At 46.6% G+C, this 19783-nt stretch overlaps 1 protein-coding gene across 11 annotated transcripts in view; it reads right to left on the reverse strand.

The window, feature by feature from the left end:
• The window catches only part of SEMA5A (semaphorin 5A), a 469481-nt gene that overhangs the window by 306194 nt on the left and 143504 nt on the right, over positions 1-19783 (reverse strand). For 9 of the 11 annotated variants that reach the window (XR_007127428.1, XM_047729868.1, XM_047729867.1 and 6 more), the window contains one exon: positions 4431-4628. Coding sequence is in view for 10 of the 11 variants with exons in the window: in XM_047729868.1 (XP_047585824.1) it covers positions 4431-4551 (121 nt within the window). In the remaining variant the exon portion in view is untranslated. Of the gene's footprint in view, positions 1-4430; positions 4629-8631; positions 8800-9461; positions 9620-19783 lie in introns of those variants that run through there. The other 2 variants (XM_047729863.1, XM_047729861.1) reach the window with 2 other exon arrangements.

The raw sequence follows: 19783 nt of genomic DNA on the forward strand, positions 1-19783 counted from the left end.
CTACGCCAAGAGAATGCCCTGTGGGTCCGGACTCAGTCTGGAGGGATGAGTCAGGGAGCCTGGGAAGGCCAAGGCCTGCGGACGACTCCCAGAAGTTAAGAGGCAAAGAAGGAATCTTCCCTAGAGCGGTCACAGAAAGCGGGGCCCTTCTGACACCTGGGGTGTCTGTTGTTGTTCTTGTTGTCTTGTTTTTCTACTTCTGGCCTCCAGAACCGTGACAGAGGCTATTTCTGCTGTTACAAACCACCCTGTTACCGGAGCGCTAGGAAGGTAATACGCAGATCGTAGGACTCCCAGGGCCTCCCCTACGAAAGTCCTGGACAAACCGCGAGGACTCGGTCGCTCTGCCCTCTGGGCCAGCCACGTCAGCCTCGAACTCAGCATCATCTGACGCGCGGAGGGCGGCCTCTCCCTTCCCTATCCTCGGCTGCACAGCGCACCGGAGGGCGGGCAGGAACTCCGCTTTCTCAATCTAAAAATCATCATGTCCGCTCCCTTCTCTATTCCATACGGAATCGACAGCAAGAACAGTCCCGCTCCCGCCCCTTGAGCTTAGTGCCTCGTGCCTGCTCGCTCCGATCACGGAGGCGACCTCAGGATGGGCTCTCCCTGCTGCGTTGGCCACTCTGAGCACAGGGACTGTCCAGGTGGGGAGCGCTTCTTAACAGGCCTTCCAATGCGGGACAATACTGAACCCCTACAGCCACGTTAGCCTCGTCTCCCCCCACCTCCTCTCCATAACCTGAAGGAAGGTTTCGTGGCTCATCTTACAGGAAACGTGCTGGGACCTGTGACGTGCCCTCCCTCAGGTCAGGGCTTTTGCCCTTGTTCTCTCCTCTCCCCGAGGCTCCTTTCCACTCATCACACTCCTAAACACGTTCGAGAACCATTCAGGGCTCATCTCTGCTGTTTTCGCCTCATCCCAGAAGCCTGTAACGACTCCTCTAAAACCCGGGCTCTCGGGTCCAGATGCCCCCTCTCCTGGGCTCCCGCAGCACCCAGCCAAGGATCCTTAACAGGATGTAATGCAATGTTCCTGTGGTTTACAGTCCCAGAGATATTCTAACCCTCTACATGGGGACTGTTTTTTTGCTTTACCTCCTCAGTATTTAGTACAAACCATGGTACAGAACAGAAGCCTATTAAATGTTTGCTAAACATTTGCTCCAACTTAAACATAAGCAAGTTAAAATTATGCTGGGAGGTCCTCGATGAGCTATGGGATTAGTCCAAATCCCAAAGAGTGATAGTACACTCCACCAGAAAGGCTAGTGGGAAAGAGATCCTCATACCCAGGGCGAAGGAGAACCGAAAATGGCACCACCTTCATGAAAGGGAACTGGGCGATATCTGGCAACACCACACATGCATTTACCCCCTTGACCTAACAGTCCCAGTGCCAGGAATCTCTGCCGCGGTACCCTCGCAAAGGATTAAGCAATGTCTCAAGTAGGCATCACTCATCGTAACACTACCCATGGCCACAAAGGGCAGAACACACTCTCAATGTCTCCCCGTTGGGAGCTGCTGGTACACTTCGGTTCACCACACGGTGAAGAGCTCTGTGCTCTGGAAAGGAGTGGCAGAGAGCCCGCCGCTGGGGTGTGAACTCCATGATATACCACCATGTCAAGAAAATGCTAGACAGCGAAGAGAAGCAGGGACCATAAAACAGAAGTAAAACAGCTGAGTGCAGAGCGAGGGAATGGGATGGAGAAAGCACGAGTGAGGGCAGATTATCTGAACATTCCTTGTTTTCCTTAATGAAACTTTGCAACACGACAAAATAAGGTAAATTCTTTTTTTAATTTCTAAAAATCAAAAGGAAAATTAAACAAATGAAATGCACCCAGGTTCGAGTTGGTAGCATAACCACACAGAAGGAAACAACTTCAAGTGCAGTAATTGCTTTCGTTTCCCAAGGCCCTGGGTAGCCGGAGGACTGAGAGAAGAGAAGCAGACCACCTCACAGGGCTTTCAGTCGTCAAAAACGACTAGAGTTGCTGGACTCTCGCTCTGAAACGACGCAGGGTCTGCTGCAGAGAAAGGCAAAGGAATGTTCTGGTGGCTGCAGAGACCCAGGATTCTGTGCCCAGGACAACAAGACACAGACAGAAGGTAGAGAGAAGAGGCTGAGAGAAGCCCGAGCATCCTGGACGGGAGCTGGAAGCATCCAGAGGAACACAGTACAATTTTAAAACTTTTTCCTGAGCTCTGTGCACTGAAAAGACCTAACACTGGGGACATCTGTGCTTAAATCAGCCCAAAATGGCTGATGCTCGGGTCAACGGGAGGAAGTGATGTGAGGGAAGGAGTCGGGAACATCTTGCTGTCCCAGAGAGTGAGCAGCTGGCAGAGGCACCTGGGTTATGTCAGAAGAGCTCAGGAGCCCACTTGAAGAGGCTTCCTTGGGCTTCAAATGAGATGATTTCACCCCTGTAAGCATCAAAACTGCAATCGCTTGAAATATTTCAAATGTTAACATCCATACAGTAACAACGATTCTAATAACCAAAATAAGAAAACAAGACAAAACAAAAAGTAAACATAACACCTTACTTGCTCCCTTCACATAATGTTAGAAAACCAACTAGTCTTAAAAAAAAAAAAAAAAAAAAAAAAAAAAAAAAAACAAACTAGGAAAGGAAAAAAGCATTAATTCTTACTTTTCTAAGCCTCAGAATATTCAAATAGTTGATAAGGGAAACTTACTTTATACAGAAATATTCTTGCTATTCAATGAAGAAAGAATAATAAAATTAGGAAATCCCAGCTTTACAGCATTGGATGAATCAGTAGGTTTCGGCCGTGACCATCACTGACTGCTAATTTCACACCTAGACAGAACCCGCCTCCCCACGGAGGACACAGCAGCATCCGTGCCACAGGGAAGACAGAAAGATGTGAACCCGAATCAAAGCCGCCTCCTGATACCACTATGAGTTTATACAAATACTCAGGACAGAAGAACATTTGAACGCCAAGGGAACGCACTTGGCAAAATCCAGACTGTGGGAAACTCTAAAGGACAAAAAGCTTGGATTACTTCTGTAATTAATTTGCACAGGGAGCAAAACCACCACAACAAAACAGCAGAAGACCAGCGGTTGCAGAGCGTGAGCTACATTTACATCCTGTGTCAACCCGACGGTACCAAAATACGCATCCGCATCCGTGAGACCATCAGGGATCTCACAATACTCACTGGATGTCAAATGATTTTATGGAATTAGGTTGGGCTTCTTGGGTAGATTTTAGGGGTTTTTTTGTTTTGTTTTGTTTTGTTTTGCATTTTTGGTCTGATGCAATAATGGTGCTGGGAATTCCCTTTCTTTCATAGTCATGCACTGAAATAATACAGATACAGTTATATGATTTTTTGAATTTGCTTTTTTTTTTTCTTTTTTATTTGACAGAGAGAGAGAGATCACAAGTAGGCAGAGAGGCAGGCAGAGAGAGGAGGAAGCAGGCTCCCCACTGAGCAGAGAGCCCGATGCGGGGCTCCATCCCAGGACCCTGAGATCATGACCTGAGCCGAAAGCAGAGGCATAACCCACTGAGCCACCCAGGCGCCCCTGAATGTGCTTTAAAGTAATCTGGTGGGGGTGGGGTGAAGCATGGGTGGGATTTAAAAGAAAAAGCCAGACCATGAATGAATGAGTGTTGGGTTGGGCCTTCCGTACACAATTCTTTCTTTTTGCAGATATTTGAAATTTTTCATGATATGAAGTTTAAAACGTAACAAAACAAAAAGCTATTTATCGGATACATTATTAAAATACAGTATCTGATCAGTTATATAGCTAGCTTGATAATATAACTTAAAGTACCTTGAGGGCAGGGACCAAGACTAATTTATTTTTTATCCTGAAAGCTTAGAGTACCCACGGTATAGAGAGCCCTAAATGAATTCTGATAAATAAAAGAAAAAAATGACCAGATACACATACTAAGTAATTAATCCCACAGATCCAAGACATTCTTAAGACAGTAAATCAGTTCCATCTGCCGTGCCGTGTCAGATAGGGACCAAGGCGTCAAGTTTGGCAGTAAGACTAAGGCTTTGCTGGGAAACGCCGAAAGGAATTTTTTTTTACTTGGGGTTGTTATTATTTCTGTGGATCACATTTTCAGGCCCTGGTTCGAATACTGAGGAGGCTCGCAGCACCTTTAAATAAAGGCGGCCTCAACAATGGGATTTTCTACCCACGATGACTCCGATTTTGAATTCTTCTCAAGATCATAGTAATCAGTTTCCAGACAGGAAATTCCTGCAGTGCAAGATTTTGTATTTTTGCTCGTATTTTAAACAATGTCTAAAGCGAGAGTCCCAGAATGACAGGGTAATAACCAGCACTATTCTCTATCCCTAATAACATGGAAAGTGCATGTAAGTGGCACCCTTGTGTCCGGGGGTGCCTGCCCCTCACCTTTATAGGAAATGACTGGGTGATCCGCTCTCTGGCACTGAGATGCGTCTGATTCCGGCTGGGCGAGTCTCCACCACCCCACGATGGAGAGCAGCCATGCAAGGACGCAGGTCCCCTTCATGGTGGGCAGAAGGCCTTGGACTCTGGGCACGTGTCTTCTAACCAGAAGCTCGCCTTCCTGTCATGTGGGGCAAGTGCCTAAAACACACAAAAGAGAACAATGAGATGACGGTGAGTTCAGGTCTTCTGGTGGGTGGTCTTTTAGTTAGGCCTCATCACTATCTCAAAAAATGAGAGCTTTCGGGTGCTTGGACAAACCTACCTTTTTCTAGGTGGCATTTCAAATATGTGTATCTTGGTATAGACCTCTCTTCCTGCCCGTAATTTTAGGAAATAACCCATTTATTATAAAAGAAGGAGAAATGTTCGAGTTTAAGCCATACCCAGTCATCGCTCATGAAGAAAGCAGCTTAAGACTTGTAACTGCTGATGACTTTTCCCTTGAAATATCTTCCTCGCCCCCTTCATGCTAGCGTAGAAATCCTGAGAATCCCTGTCTTTCCCTTTTTGACATCCAAAGCCCCTGTTTAACAATGCCATGACCACCGTCTTCTCTCGATAACCTGATATTATGCTACCCAACTCTTAAATTAAAACTGCCCATATTTGGTGAATTTGTCCTTTAAAATTTATAGATGACCTGCCTGCAAAGTTCCTGGCTAGAAATCAGACATCAGTCCAAAAAAAAAAAAAAAAAAAAATCATAGTGAGCACCTACTGGGTGACATGAAATTCCTAGGCTGGGAGCTGGAAGGCTTTAAAGATTATGAATAATTGAGAAGATTAATAAGCTTTAAAATAAGGTGGGCTTGTAAAAATAACTATAAGCTAAGCCATTAAAAAAGTGTGCATAGGGGCTGGAGTGTTTTAAGACTTAGGAGAGCGCCACTGCCATTTAGAGGAACCCATGGTAGGTCCCGTGAGGAGCTCACATTTGGGATCCATACTGAAGGATAAAGAGGATTTCAACTGATGGAAGGTTCTAGAAGTGCATTTCAAGCCAAGGGAAGAGGATGAAAACAAGCTCCTGAGGAAGGAGGCAGTAATAACAGTTTGGGGAATGGTTTACTGTACTTGAGACAGACCCCAACAGATGTAAAGGAGAGTTAGTGAGAAGCAGCTTAGACGGGGGCTGGGTTACGATCCAGAAGGGGCTCTACACCAAGGTCTGAGGTCTCCATTTCTATTCAGCAAGTACCATGGTATAGTAACTGCAGAAGAAACGTAAAGGGTTGGTCTCAGAATACCGAATGCGGGAAATGGGACAGAGAAGAACATAAAGATAGAGAAGTTAATTTGAACCTACAGCAACTATTCAGAAAAGAAATAAATGAAGCTGGGACTTGAGGCATTACCCCTGTGAATAGATATTCAGGCAAGACAGCAAACGCTCAGTGTGATGGGTAAAGGGAATCTAGCAAATTAAATTTGGCCACAGCTTCTTCGACGCAGGTTTGACCCGGGTTCATGCCCGTTCTCTTGAATCTGGATTGGCTCAGTAACTGTTTTATTCACTCGAGTTTCACTGAAGTGATGGCACGCTAGTTTCCAAGCCCAGATCCTAAGAGCCTGGCAATTTCCACCTCCTGTCTCTTAGAACACATTCCCTGGGGTGCTAAGAAACCAGATCAGAAGTCCAACTACCCCGAGACAGTCATGTTACAGAGACCAAATGGAGGGACTCCCGGGGACCTTTCCCGCTGAGTCCAGCTTCCCAGCCTTCCCCACCAAAGCACCTGACTGATATGTGAGTAAAGCCAAAAGCCACCAAGAAACCTCAATATCACAAAAGCAAAAGAATCACCCAGTTAAGCTCTGCCCCAAATCCTATCCTCCAAAGTATGAAATACAACAAAACAGGGGTTGTTCTCATCTGCTACATTTGGGGGGAAAGAAAGCAAAGAGCCACAGACATACTCAAGACAGAGAGTATCAGTAACCACAAGAGCAGCAGTGTTCCTCATTTCAATGTCAGAATCCATAGAAGAACTTTGTTTAGATGAGAGCGTGAGCCTTCGGTTTCACACGTGTGCAGTTGAAGACACTGAGGGAATATTTAAAGGAAGGCAGCAGGCTGCTCAAAATCCAGGTTGGGTACTCAGAAAAACAGGAATTCGGAGACAGCACTTGAGGTCTGGAAGACGGACATTCTGAGTGAGGTTTAGCTTCAGCAGGGGAAAGCATGGAAGCAAAAGAAAGGGTTAAAGAGAACCCCCCACTGGGAAACTGTAATTTCACAAGTGACCCTACAAAGAGAAGGAAAACAGAAATGGAGCACCAAAGACACAGGGCAACCCAGAAATCCAGGGAGATTGGAGCACAAATATTACACATTTTATTTTAATTTTTTAAGGACTGATGTATTTATTTTAGAGAGGGAGCAAGAGAGCACATGTGAGTGGGGGGTGAGGTGGGAGGGGGCAGGAGGCGAGAATCTTCATCACAGTAAGGAGACTGGGACCACGGGCACCAATCCGACCCCAAGACCCAACTCAGGTCAACCAGGAGCTGAGAGCAAATTCTTCCCTTGCACACACTTTTTCCATGTGTCAGACCCAAGCCAAACACAATCCCTTCCGTTAACTGTGAACCAAGTCAGACAGACCCACTGCCCATGGACCTGCCCCACGCTGACAGCAGCCCTCACTCCCATCTCCAGCCTGACACCGCTGCCTCCAGAAGGAAACAGAGAGAAAAATCACACAAGTGCCTGGAACGTGCCTTCCCTGTCACTTTCAGAAAGTGACGATTACGGAAGCAGGACACGCGCTGTCAGTCCAGTGGAAAGGCAGCTAAAACGGGACATGGAGTTCGATGGTGAGGAGACAAAATTACACACCGCCCACGTTAACCTAAGGAAAGTGCATTTCATGAGAACAGGTGGTTTCTAGAGGTTTGTAATTTTCAGGCTGTAATAGGTTACCTCTTTTCTCAAAATAAAGACCCTCTAAATAGCCATCCTGGTCGGGTGCCCGGGAAGGGCATTCAGTCTTCGCTGAGAGGGGGCTTTTCTCAGAAGCCACCCAGCGCGCTGATTCCTTGAATCATCTTTCCGTCCGCACAGCTTAGATCTCGGGCTCTAAGGTCCCTCCATCTGGGACTCCGCAACTCCAGCTTCCCCTGAATACAACAAAGCCCTCGTCTCTTGCGGGTGCATATTTATATGAGGGATTTTAGCGCCCATCTCAGCACTACTGACAATTAGAGCCAGGTAATTATTTTCTCTGGCAGCTACTCCGTGAACCTGCGGCATCCCTGGTCTCCGCCCACTCAACACCAGCACCGGCCCCCGCCCTACACGTGCCAACAAAAATCGCCTCGATTGCCAAATCGCTCCCGGTTCCCAGAGAACTTCTGATTCCGAAGGATCATCTTCCCTCCCCTCTTTAGAAATCAGACAAGCTATGATCACTTGAACGTTTCTTTTACAATACATAAATCACCCAACTGACTTTGTATAGACCCATTTCAGCAAAATTCCGATAAAAATGGAAGTCTTGTTAATTACAACTACTTGCTATGCTGGGGAGATGCATTAGGAACGAACTTCCAAAGGATCGATTTCAATAAAAGTCACTCTGGGTTCATCCTAGTACCTCTGGAATTTTTCAAAATATATTAGGTGATTTAATGCTAAACAAGAGATTTTGCCAATAGGCAGATGTAGCACAACAGGCTGGTTTGGGTACAAATAAAACATTTTTTCTGCATCTTATTCAAAATCCCTGAAGCCTTCCTTTCCATTTCCTGATGTGGGAGGCACCCTCTATAAGCACCATCTCCATAAGCAAAACTCTGTATGTGAGTGTTTGTGCAATAAATAACATTTCACATTCACACCCACACTGCAAATGAATAGGCTTGGGCAAACAAAAAAAATGACTGTTCCTTTTAGTTAAAAAAAAAAAAATGTCGTCAGATAAAAAAAGAAATCCAAAGAATGAAAGCTTACACAAAAAGTTTTGCTTCGGGAACAAAGTCTAACCAGTCATTAATAAAAAAGAGACCTACAATGAGCTTAACATACTGCGGGGCAGGTGAGGCTGTTTCTTCTGAACTCCAGACCTACTATGTGATTGGAAACGGCCAGACGCGCTGGTGCAGTTCAGAATCCACAGAAACCCTCCAGCCCGGCTCCTACCTGCTGGCTTGACGGGCTGTCATGGGAGAGAAGATGCCAGATCGGGCAGGGAACGGAGCCTCTGAGCTGGCCGAGAGGACTCAGGTAGCCCGGCCCCACGCCTGCCTGCCCACCTGCCTGCCCGCCTGCCTTCGGAGCAGCCGTCCTTGTATCAAAGGGCTGAGGCACACGGGGCCTCTTCACTGTGACAAGTCAGTCCATGGAAACATCAGAAACACAAAAGGCAGGACAAGCAGGAAGGGATAGACAGACGGCTCCTCCTGCTAGGTGGACGTGTCACGATCTTTCCACCTCTTGGCTCTGTTCCAAGGCATCAGATGAACGGCTCACCCAGAGGCTAAAGTCCCAGCCCAAACTGAAAGCAACATTCCTCTATCGGGCACCCCTGTGCCCCCAGCGCACCCCCCCCCCCCCCGCACTGCACCCCCCCCCCACCCCCCATCCCCTGGCACAGCCAAATACCGGCCCATTGCGCAATCATCAGTTGCTCCCAGGTAAACAGCCCCACCCTATTCAAAACCCTCAGGATTCCTTCCAGGCTTTTCCAAAGAAGGCAGCAGTGCCCTTTCACCAACCCCCATCCGCTAAGTCTGCATCCACTCCTCCCACAGCAAAGGCTTCTCATCAGCCTCTCCAGCCTCACCGGGGTCCGCAGAGCAAGTCGTTTTGCACCCACATCGGTATGTCTGCTCGGGCCACGGACGACCCTGAGTCTTTCTGCGCCCCCGAGGCTCAGGCCGGGTCCCCCTCCAGCCCACGTGGTGGCTTCTTTGCGGGGACCACGGGCTACCAGTTACGGTACCTGCCTCCCCATCACGGGCAGCACGGACACTCAGGCGATGCCCTGTTTCCCAGCTGGACTCATTTCATCACGGACTGAACACCCCGTTACGGTGGCAAGTCGACACGTTCCAACACGCTCGCCGCCGTCTGCATGAATCTGGACTCGCGCGGCCACCACTCGACTGAGCATTTGCAATTCACCCATCCCTTGCCCTGGGCAAACAACGCTGGGAGGTGGTTATGCTGTCCCCTGGCACACAGGACAGGAAATGAGTCACCAGCCCATGGAATGTGAGGTGAAAGGGCGGTGAGATCACTTTGTAGCGGCGAAGTCGGAGGCTCAGGCAAGGTCAAGGATCCTGCAGCGGCGAAGTCGGAGGCTCAGGCGAGGTCAAGGATCCTGCGGGTGAATGAAGGTAGGACCAGGTGAGGGCGTGGGGGCCTCTGGCCAGCTGCACTGAAGGGGGCACCTGTGCCCAAGGAGGAGCCCTCCAGCACGGCAGGGCAGAGATACAGAGGCCACGGTCCAGCCAAGATCGGTCAAGCGAGCAAACGTCTATCTTTTGATAACTGTCAGCCAGAAGTCAGAGCAAAGTCTCAGGAAACACGGGAGAAAGGAGACAGAAGCCGTTCCTTCTGAGCAGGTTCCCGTTACAGTCAGTGCTCAGAAAAGAGGAACGAGCGGCTGATCCAGGAGGACCACAGCACGGGCTGCCTTCAGGGCTGGAGGGCACGTATCTTGAATGAATCTAGGGTCTTTCTTCACAACAGTATCAGATATTCTAGGCGCTCGACAGGAAATGGGATTAAATGAAGAATCAATAAAACACTAAGCTCACGTTAATACACAGTGCTCGAGGAAATGGATTCTTCTAACCTTTTTCAAAACCGATAACTGCACATCTTATTCTTTGGGAAATAAAGTGAAATTAAAGCTTTGTTGTTATGGCACGGAGTCTATGAGGAAAGTCAGAGTGTTCCCCAAACATATTGCATCTTTGATCGTTAACATATGTTTTTTTGGTAAAAACTCAGTCCTTTTTATATTATTTTAACCCATGTGCCTTGATTTCCAAGTTTCAGCCAAAAAAGATTTAACATCAATGAATTAGAGAATTTTAGGAACGTGTTCCTGGAAACACGGACTGACATGACAGACGGGCATCACTGGCTGCCACCTTCGGGTAACTGGGTAAGGAGTTCGCTCTGTTACTCACAGATTGTTATCCCATCTGAACTGAGATAAGATGGAATTTTATGACTATATAAAATGACCTCATGATATAAATTGGGAAAAACCAAACATTAAATGATTTTGTACATTTCCAATAATGGTTTGGCTCCAGTGACCTTGGTTTATATCTCTCTACAAAGGGAACTGTTATTACCGTTTTGCCTTTTTCCCCTTGTTTAGCTCCAGATCGCCTGGAGGAACCATAAAAGTAAATGAAGTCCATTAGATAAAATTATTATTTACACAAAGGCAATATTAATATTATCTGTCAGCAGGTTTTAAAACTAAGTGAAAGTTCACTCAATCCATTTCTGTGCTAGGTGAAGCAACCAGAGGCCCGAAAGGAAGGAAGGAAGGATGGACGGACGGACGGAAGGAAGGAAGGAAGGAAGGATGGACGGACGGATGGACGGCAGGAAGGAAGGAAGGAAGAGAGAGAGAGAGAGAAAGGGGAGGGAGAGGGGAGGGGAGGAGAGGGGAGAGGAGGGGAGGGGAGGGGTAGGGTGGAGAGGAGAGGAGAGGAGGAGAGGAGGAAGGGAAGGGAGAAAAGAGGGAGGAAGAGGGGAGTGAGGAAGTCAAGGAAGGAAAGGAAGGTAGGGAAGGGAAGAAAGGGAAGGAAGGAAGAAAGAAAGAGGGAGGGAGGTAGGGAGGGAGGAAAAGGAAAGGAAAAGAAAAGAAAAATAATGGGCCCTTCAAGGCAACACAACTATAACAACAACTTCTAGAAGATTTATCCAGAGACATTCCCCCACGGCAGGAAAATTCATATGGACACAATCAGAAATCCAAATGATAAGTGACTCATGGTGGATAAATTACTATTCATCGCTCCCATTGGTTTGCTTTGGGTTTTTTTTAAGGTTTTATTTATTTGACAGAGAGAGGAAGCACCAACAGGGGTACGGTAGACACAGAGTGAGAGGGAGAAGCAGACTCCCTGCTGAGCAGGGAGCCCAAGGCAGGACTCTATCCCAGGACCCCGGCATCATGACCTGAGCCGAAGGGAGACACTTAACAACTGAGCCCCTCAGGCACCCCTCCCATTGGTGTTTAGTTCAGCCGAGCAGGACCTGGAGTGCCACTAGTTTCCTTGTCAACCAGAAGATGCATCGTCTAGACCAACACGCACCAGCACACAATGGCAGCAGGAGAGAAGGATGCACCCTTGTGTTTCCGTGACCAACCAGCATCACCCGTCACCTCGTCACTGCCAACTAGAGAGCTCACACAGCTGGCTATCTCCACGGCATTTGTGCTCGCTGACTATCCCCTTGAGTATCTCCCAACCCCCCTTTCCCTGGGGTCCTAACACCCCAACTTTCCTATGTGCTTGTACATCCAGAACTCTCACTTCTCAGTCTTCCCTTCATAGGAAGGTGCACCCCAAGCACTCTTGAATATTCATTTCTTCTCACTGTGCACACGCTCCGTGGCCTGTGTCTTCAAACTCACGTGACTTTACATACTTTCTAAAACCCGGTGCCTTCCAAATCTAGAACTCTCTTCGAGACTTCCGCCCACAATCCAGATACATAAATCAAAATATACATCTTCACACAAAAAGGCAGAGGTTCATCCTCTACAGGTGACCCCATTACCTGCCTTCACCGACTGTCTCCTTTGCGCCTATTTCCTCTCACAGTTGGCCACACCGTTTACTCAGATACAGGCCCATGGTCTGAGGACTCGCCTTCCTCTTCTCCCTCCTTCATCTTCCCAACCCACCCGCCCCTGGCATATTGTCGTTATACCCCAACAACTCTCCCCACCCAAATCCACAGCTGTACCCTCCGCCCCAACCCAACCACCAGGCCTCTCTTTCTGGCCTGCACAAGGTCAGATGTTTCTTGATGGGCCTCCCTGCCTCTCACCCAAATCGTTAAGCTTCATCGGAGTTCACGTTGCTTACCTGGCCCCACGGAACAGCAACACCCATCTCTGCTACAGCCTTAATCACCAGAAACTGCCATTATGGGAGTTTCTGCCTTGCTCTAAAGCAGGCTGTGGGAAATCTCAGCCTCCGGACATCACGGGGCATAGGACAGATGAACAACCACCACCAGGGAAACGAATCCCTGCGGAGAAAATAATGCAAACCCACACACACCTCTCTACCTTCCTCACAAAGCTTATGCTCCCATCGATATGCCGTCCACATCCTCTTGTCGTGTGTGACTCTGCTCTTCGTTGTCACAGATGTTTTATTCCTCCATTAAAATTCTCTTAACATCTGGTCCAAATACAAAGATTCCCATGGTTTTGAAAAATGTCCTTTCTAAATGTCATAATTTTCCAATTAATGGTCAAAGGGATGAAGGGATTATTATAGGCAGAGCGGCTGAGAAGAGGAAGTCTCCTGGGCCTCGAAACACGAAAGCACATGGAAGACATAACCGAAGTGTGTGAACCCTGAGGGGCTCACCTAAGCTATTCTGGGACACCATAACTCCTTGGAACCACATGAAAAGTCAGAGGACAGAAAAATGAGGATATTATAATTTATAGGAGAAATACATTTATCAAGTTCATTATCCGAGGGTGAAAACACAAATACCTTGAAATATTGTATGATCTATTTGTGGAAAATGGACTGCTGGTACACTTGGGGAAAAAAAGAGCATTATTGAATGAAAAGGTTCCTGGTTTATTGTTTTCAGATTTCAGTTGGGAACGACCTTTGTGCCCGATATCCAATAATATCTATTCACAATGGATCAAATATCTCACAGTTGATACATCTGACTTTATTCAAATCTGTCACAATCTTCAGCCTTAAAAAAATAAAAAATAAAACAGGAGGCCTCAAGAGAACTACCATCATCCCCCTTATCCATCCGTGGCTCTGCTCTCCACAGTCCCAGCCACCCTTAGGCAACCACAGCCCAGAGGCAGTTGAGCTTACTTCTGACGTGGGGCCTCAAGGTCAGTCATAGCGTCACAGGATGTCACAGAGCCTGCGTCACTCCCTGTATTTCCCTTCGTCACACAGTCATTTCATTACCTCACACCGGCACGGAAGAAGGATGAATACAGGATGATAAGGTACCTAACTTTGATTACAGTATGTTCTTATAATTGTTATCTTATGATTAGCTGTCATTGTCAATCTCTTACTATGCCTGATTGAAAAACTGAATTTGTCATCGATATGCATTACTAAAAAACATAGGCTATAGAGAGTTTGGTACTATTTGTGATTTCAGACATCTGCTGAGGGTCTTTGAACATATCCCCAGGAAATAGGGGGAGATAGGGGGGCCTACTGTATTTGTAATTTCGGGGTCCGTTTATTAAAAACAAGAATAAATGGGGCACCTGGGTGGCTCAGTCAGTTAAGCATCCCACTCTTGATTTCGGTTCAGGTCATGATCTCTGCGTCATGAGACTGAGCCCCACATCAGGCTCCGTGCTGGGTGTAGAGCCTGCTTACGATTCTCTCTCTCCCTCTCTCTCTGCCCCTCCACCCCTGCTCATTCTCGCTCGCTTGCTCTCTTTCTCTCCCTCTTTTGAAAAAATAAAATAAAAACAAGAATAAGAAATCATCACTAAAATTAAAAAACACTAAGACCTATCATACCAAAATCAAAGATTCCACCAGAGAATAATAAAATGTAAGAAACTGCAGAGAAGACTCTATGCTTCTGCACAGGATATGACTGTATCTCTTTTTTTGCTGAGATAAACCTATAAAACACGCATTAGCATTCTTGCCTATTCCACAGATAGGGGGACTCAAGGAGGCCTCCTAAGTAGACAAAAGAAGTAAAACTTTTCCCACGTAAGTCCCTGGCTTCATTTTTTTTTTCTTTTCTTTTTTTTTGAATTTTATTTTATTTTTTCTGTGTCCCAAAAGCCCACGTTCACCCCACGGTTCTGCAGATATTGTCCCTGACTAAACTAACCGCTGATTCTCCCCTTCCCCAAATCTGCTTCCTGCCTCAATTCCCTGTCACAGCTAGAAGCACTTTGTTCTCCCTGATTTCCCCACAGGACACTGGAAAGCCATCAGTGAATTGTGCCAATGGCATCACACCCCTGTCCTCTCCTCTTGTCTCCACAGCTGCTGTCCCAGATTAAGCCACTTCATCTCTGACCCGGACTCAGTGGGAGCCCCACTAGTCAGTCTTGGGGCTGTTCACTCTCGCCCCCGCAACAGTCCATTCTTTAATTTTTTTTTTAAGATTTTATTTATTTATTTGACAGACAGAGATCACAAGTAGGCAGAGAGGCAGTCATAGAGAGAGAGAGGGGGAAGCAGGCTCCCCGCTGAGCAGAGAGCCCGATGCGGGGCTCGATCCCAGGACCCTGAGATCATGACCTGAGCTGAAGGCAGAGGCTTTAACCCACTGAGCCACCCAGGTGCCCCTCAACAGTCCAGTCCATTCTTTATGTTGTAACCGGGTTAATCTTTGTGCAGAGTCCGAAAAAGTCTACCCCAGAGAAGCAGAGAGTAAAATGGTAGCTGCCAGGGGCCGGGGTGGTGGGAGAAATAGGGAGATGTTGGTCAAGGGGGTACAAAGTTTCAGCTGGGAAGGATGAGTCAGCTCTGCAGGTCGCATGTAGAGCATGGTAACTAGGGTTAATGATGCTGTATTGTAAATTAGAATTTGCTGTAAGAGTAGATTTTAACGACTTCACCACACACACACACATAACTATGTATGGTGATGGATGTGTTACTTGGCTTGACTGTGACAATCACTTCACAATGTATACATATATCAAAACACCACACTGTACATCGTAAAAATATACAATGTTTGTCATTACACCTCAATAAAGCTGGAAAAAACAGTAGTAATAAAATATCTGTGTATTTTTAAAGGAATGTTGGTAGGCGCAATAAGACTATATTAAAAGGGGGGAGGAGAGGAGAGTTAATCAGATTAGGTGTTTTCCCTGTTTAAACCCTTTGAAATAACCTCCCTTCACAACCTCTCACAAATGCAAACCCTTGACCCCAACTAAGAACTGCTTTGGGGTCGGCCCCACCCACTTCTGCACCTTCACCAGCACCCCCGGATCCCACACCCAGACCACAAAATGGGCACGCACACACACACACACACGTGCACACATACTGGGACCTTGTCTCTGGTCCTTTTACTCACCAAAGTCTTCACCTTTCAGACAGCACCTGTGGGCATGTGGGTCCCAAAGTCTTTTCTCATGGTCCTTTCAAACTGCCTCCTTTCCCTTTTCACTCAGATGTCACCTACTCAAAGGCATCCCCAGCCAGGCCAGCTAGAGCACCGTGTCTTACTCTCCACTAGATTCTGTGATTTTTTTTCTTCATGTCACTTAAAACTACTTGAAATCACTCTACTGACAAGATTTGTTTATGGCCTGTTTAACCTACTCAGACGGAAGCCTTGAACTGAGCCTTAGTTCTGTTCATTTGCTATTCCCCCAGGCCCAGAAGAAAGTAGGACATATAATAAATACTATTGACTGAGAACTAGGTCTTAGAGGGGCTGGAAACCAAGATAGTCTTTGTCCAAGTGATAGAAAACATCCTTGTGCCAACCCACACACTTTCTGCCAGTGCCACTGAGAACAGCTTATGGCAAATTTCAGGAGAATTTTGATAGAAAACGACAAGTTCACTGGCAGGAAATCAGCCTATTAGGTGAGATTTCCCAAGACAAAAGTCAATAAAGACCTTGGATTCGCTACCATAAAAGCATCAAATGATTAGCACATAGTGCGATGCTGTGAACATGGGAGATTTTATTCTTTAGTTCATTAGCCGGAGGTGTGGAAAGTTCCTGCAGGACATCAGAGAAAGGCCTCCATGGTTGGAACATGCTCCCTAAGTGTTCTAAATCCCGTATTTCAAAATATGAAAAGCCAGGAGATGGTGGGTACATTCGTGTAAGCACAAAAGGAACAATTCCTAAGTGTAAGTCCAGACAAATGACTGTGAGGTTGCGTCAATTTGGCAAGTCGTCCCCAGCAGTGAAGGGTTTAACACAGCTGCAGGAGGTCTGACTCCTGCTTCTGTCTTGAAAAAGGTGAAGAGCTGTCTAGAATATCCCAGGGACCTGCCCCGCCCCCCAACAGGTGCAGGAGAGGAGCACTGTGGTGGGTCGGGGGAGCATGGAGGGCAGAGTGAGCAACCAGCACAGACTTGGGACCCAGAGCGCCTGGGGCCCCACCAGCTCCAACACGAGCCTCGTGTCTCAGGTTCCATCATCTGTAACAGGGAGTTCGAAATCACGGCTCAAAATTAGAAGAGCTCATTTGATATGATGTGGAGTTGTCCCTAGCAATTACGAAGCACCAAAACAGTTTTAATAAATAGGAACAAGAACGATTTACAAAAAGAAAAATGTGCTTGAATTCTTATAGAAATAAAAATCTCTAAAAATCAAATGAAAGCCTTCCTCTCGAGCATGGGATGACAAAACACGACAGTATTTCAGAAGCACCGTAACAGTGGGCTGCCCCAGCCGCAGAAAAATTCCACACCTGCCTGGGAGACACGTCAGCGCTGTTCACACTAGCAAAACCCTGAAAGCAACACAGGTGTCCACCGAGAGAATGCAAATTTGTGTGGTATACTAGATCACAAGGAACACGAACAGACACCAGCCACAAACAGCATAAATGAATATACAAAATGCCAGGAGAAAAAAAAAAAAAGTCAAAGATAATATAGAATAGAGTAAATCCATATTTACTGCAAATTTTAAAAAAGCAAATTAATATTTGGAATTTGTTGAAGCTATATGCGAAAGCCAGGAAATGCCCACAGAAACCTCACAGCGGCGCTACTGTGAAAATGGATGGATGCTGAAAAGGCTGGTGGGTCTGCTCCTTGTTGACCTCTCCTATCAAGCCACCCAGATCAAAGTCGGACGCTTACTAACTCTGCTTACACCCCACGCCTCCCACATCCACCCTTCTGCCTCGAACGCGTCCCTCCTGGTCTAGTATGAGAACCTCAAGTCCTTCCAAGTTCCGGATCAAACCCCAGTGCTCCTATTCGTATGACCATTTCTTTTTTTTTTTTTTTTTTTAAGATTTCATTTATTTATTTATCTGACAGACAGAGATCAAGCAGGCAAAGAGGCAGGCAGAGAGAGGGAGGGGGAAGCAGGCTCCCCGCTGAGCAGAGAAGCCGATGCAGGGCTCGATCCCAGGACCCTGGGATCATGACCTGAGCTGAAGGCAGAGGCTTTAACCCACTGAACCACCCAGGCGTCCCCATATGACCATTTCCCCATTGAGAAAGCAAGGGCAGCTCATCCAGGCCTCCTTAGGATACAATATCCACAGCCCTCAGGTCACTCAGCCAGAGTCTGGCTTCTCTCTGCCTTGTGACATGGCATTCCTGTATGCAAGGACAGAGCCTGTGCGCCCCCGCCCCAATCACTATGGCCCTTCAAAGACATCACAGTTCTCTGCACATAGAGAGTATCAAACATTCGTTGAGCGAACGCACCAACCAACCATCAACAAACCCTAGGAAGAGGTGGCAGGCTGATACAGAAGGAGGTTGGGCATCAGATGAGTTCTGGAAGCACAGGAATCATATGAATGTCCTGGAAATAAAAAGATCACACTTTTCACAGAGAAATGGAACCATGTCTCAGGGTAGAATTTACTGAGAAAGGGGGTAAGATAGCAAATGCATTTACCTGTTTGAAATGCAAAGATCAGAGTTATTTGTAATGAGATCAGCTAAATTACAGTCCATCCATACTATTAACTATGTTAATAGTAACACAGTTACTATGTTACTTGTAACTTGTAACTATGTTACTTGTAACTTGTAAACCTGATGTACTGAAACTCTACACTCTGGCATAAAAATGTGCACCCCTACATCCATCGCAATCTGATTTATAACAACCGAGCTATGGGAGCAACCAAAGTGTCGTAGACGAGTGGATGAGTGGAGAAAGAAGATCTGGCGCAGAGAGAGAATACCGTCCAGCGAGAACGAGAGCTTGCCGTTTGCCACAACACAGATGGACCTAGAGGGTGTTATGCCAGTGAAATAGGTCAGATGGAGAAAGACAAATAACATATGATTTCACTTGTATGTGGAATCTTAAAAGCAAAACAAATGAATAAACAAAGCAAAACAGAAACAGACTCATGGATACAGCACACTGACTAGTGGTTACCAGAACGGGAAGGGGTTGGGGGAGGCTAAAACAGGTAAAGAAGGTTAAGAGATACAAATTTCCAGTTATAAGATAAATAAGTCATGGGGCTGGCATGTACAGCACAGGGAATGCAGTCAGTAGCACTGTAATGACTTTGTATGGTGAGGGGGACACGGGCGGCTCAGTCAGTTAAGCGTCTGACTTCTGCTCGGGTCATGATCTCAGTGTCCTGAGATCGAGCCCTGCATCAGGCTCCGTGCTCAGTGGGGAGTCTGCTTGTCCCTCTCTCTCTGCCCCTTCCCTCACTCGTACTCTCTCTCAAATAAATAAAATCTTAAAAAAAAAATAAAATTTAAAAAAACAAAACTTTGGAGGTTCCTCAAAAAGTCAAAAATAGAGCTACCGTACCACAACCCAGCAGCTGCACTACGAGGTGTTTACCCAAAGGACATAAACATACCGATCTGAAGGGGCACATGCACCCCAATGATTAGAGCAGCAATGTCTACAATAGCCAAACTACGGAAGAGCCCAGATGTCCACTGACAGATGAATGGAGAAAGAAGACGTGGTGTGTACGTACACACACACACACACACACACACACACACACACACACACACAGGAATATTACGCAGCCACCAAAAAAATGAAATTTGCCATTTGCAACGACATGGGTGGAACGAGAGGGTATTATGCTAAGCGAAATAAGTCAATCAGAGAAAGACAATTTTCATATGATCTCTCTGCTATGTGTAATTTAAGAAACAAAACAGAGATGGGGCACCTGGGTGGCTCAGTGGGTTAAAGCCTCTGCCTTCGGCTCAGGTCATGATCCCAGGGTCCTGGGATCAAGTCCCGCATCAGGATCTCTGCTCAGCAGGGAGCCTGTTTCCCCCCTCTCTCTGCCTGCCTCTCTGCCTACTTGTGATTTCTGTCTGTCAAATAAATAAATAAAATACTAAAAAAAGAAGAAACAAAATAGAAGATCATAGGGGGAAGAGATGGGGAAAAATTA

This window comes from Lutra lutra, chromosome 5 (genome assembly GCF_902655055.1).
Source record: "Lutra lutra chromosome 5, mLutLut1.2, whole genome shotgun sequence".
NCBI classification, from domain to species: Eukaryota; Metazoa; Chordata; class Mammalia; order Carnivora; family Mustelidae; genus Lutra; species Lutra lutra.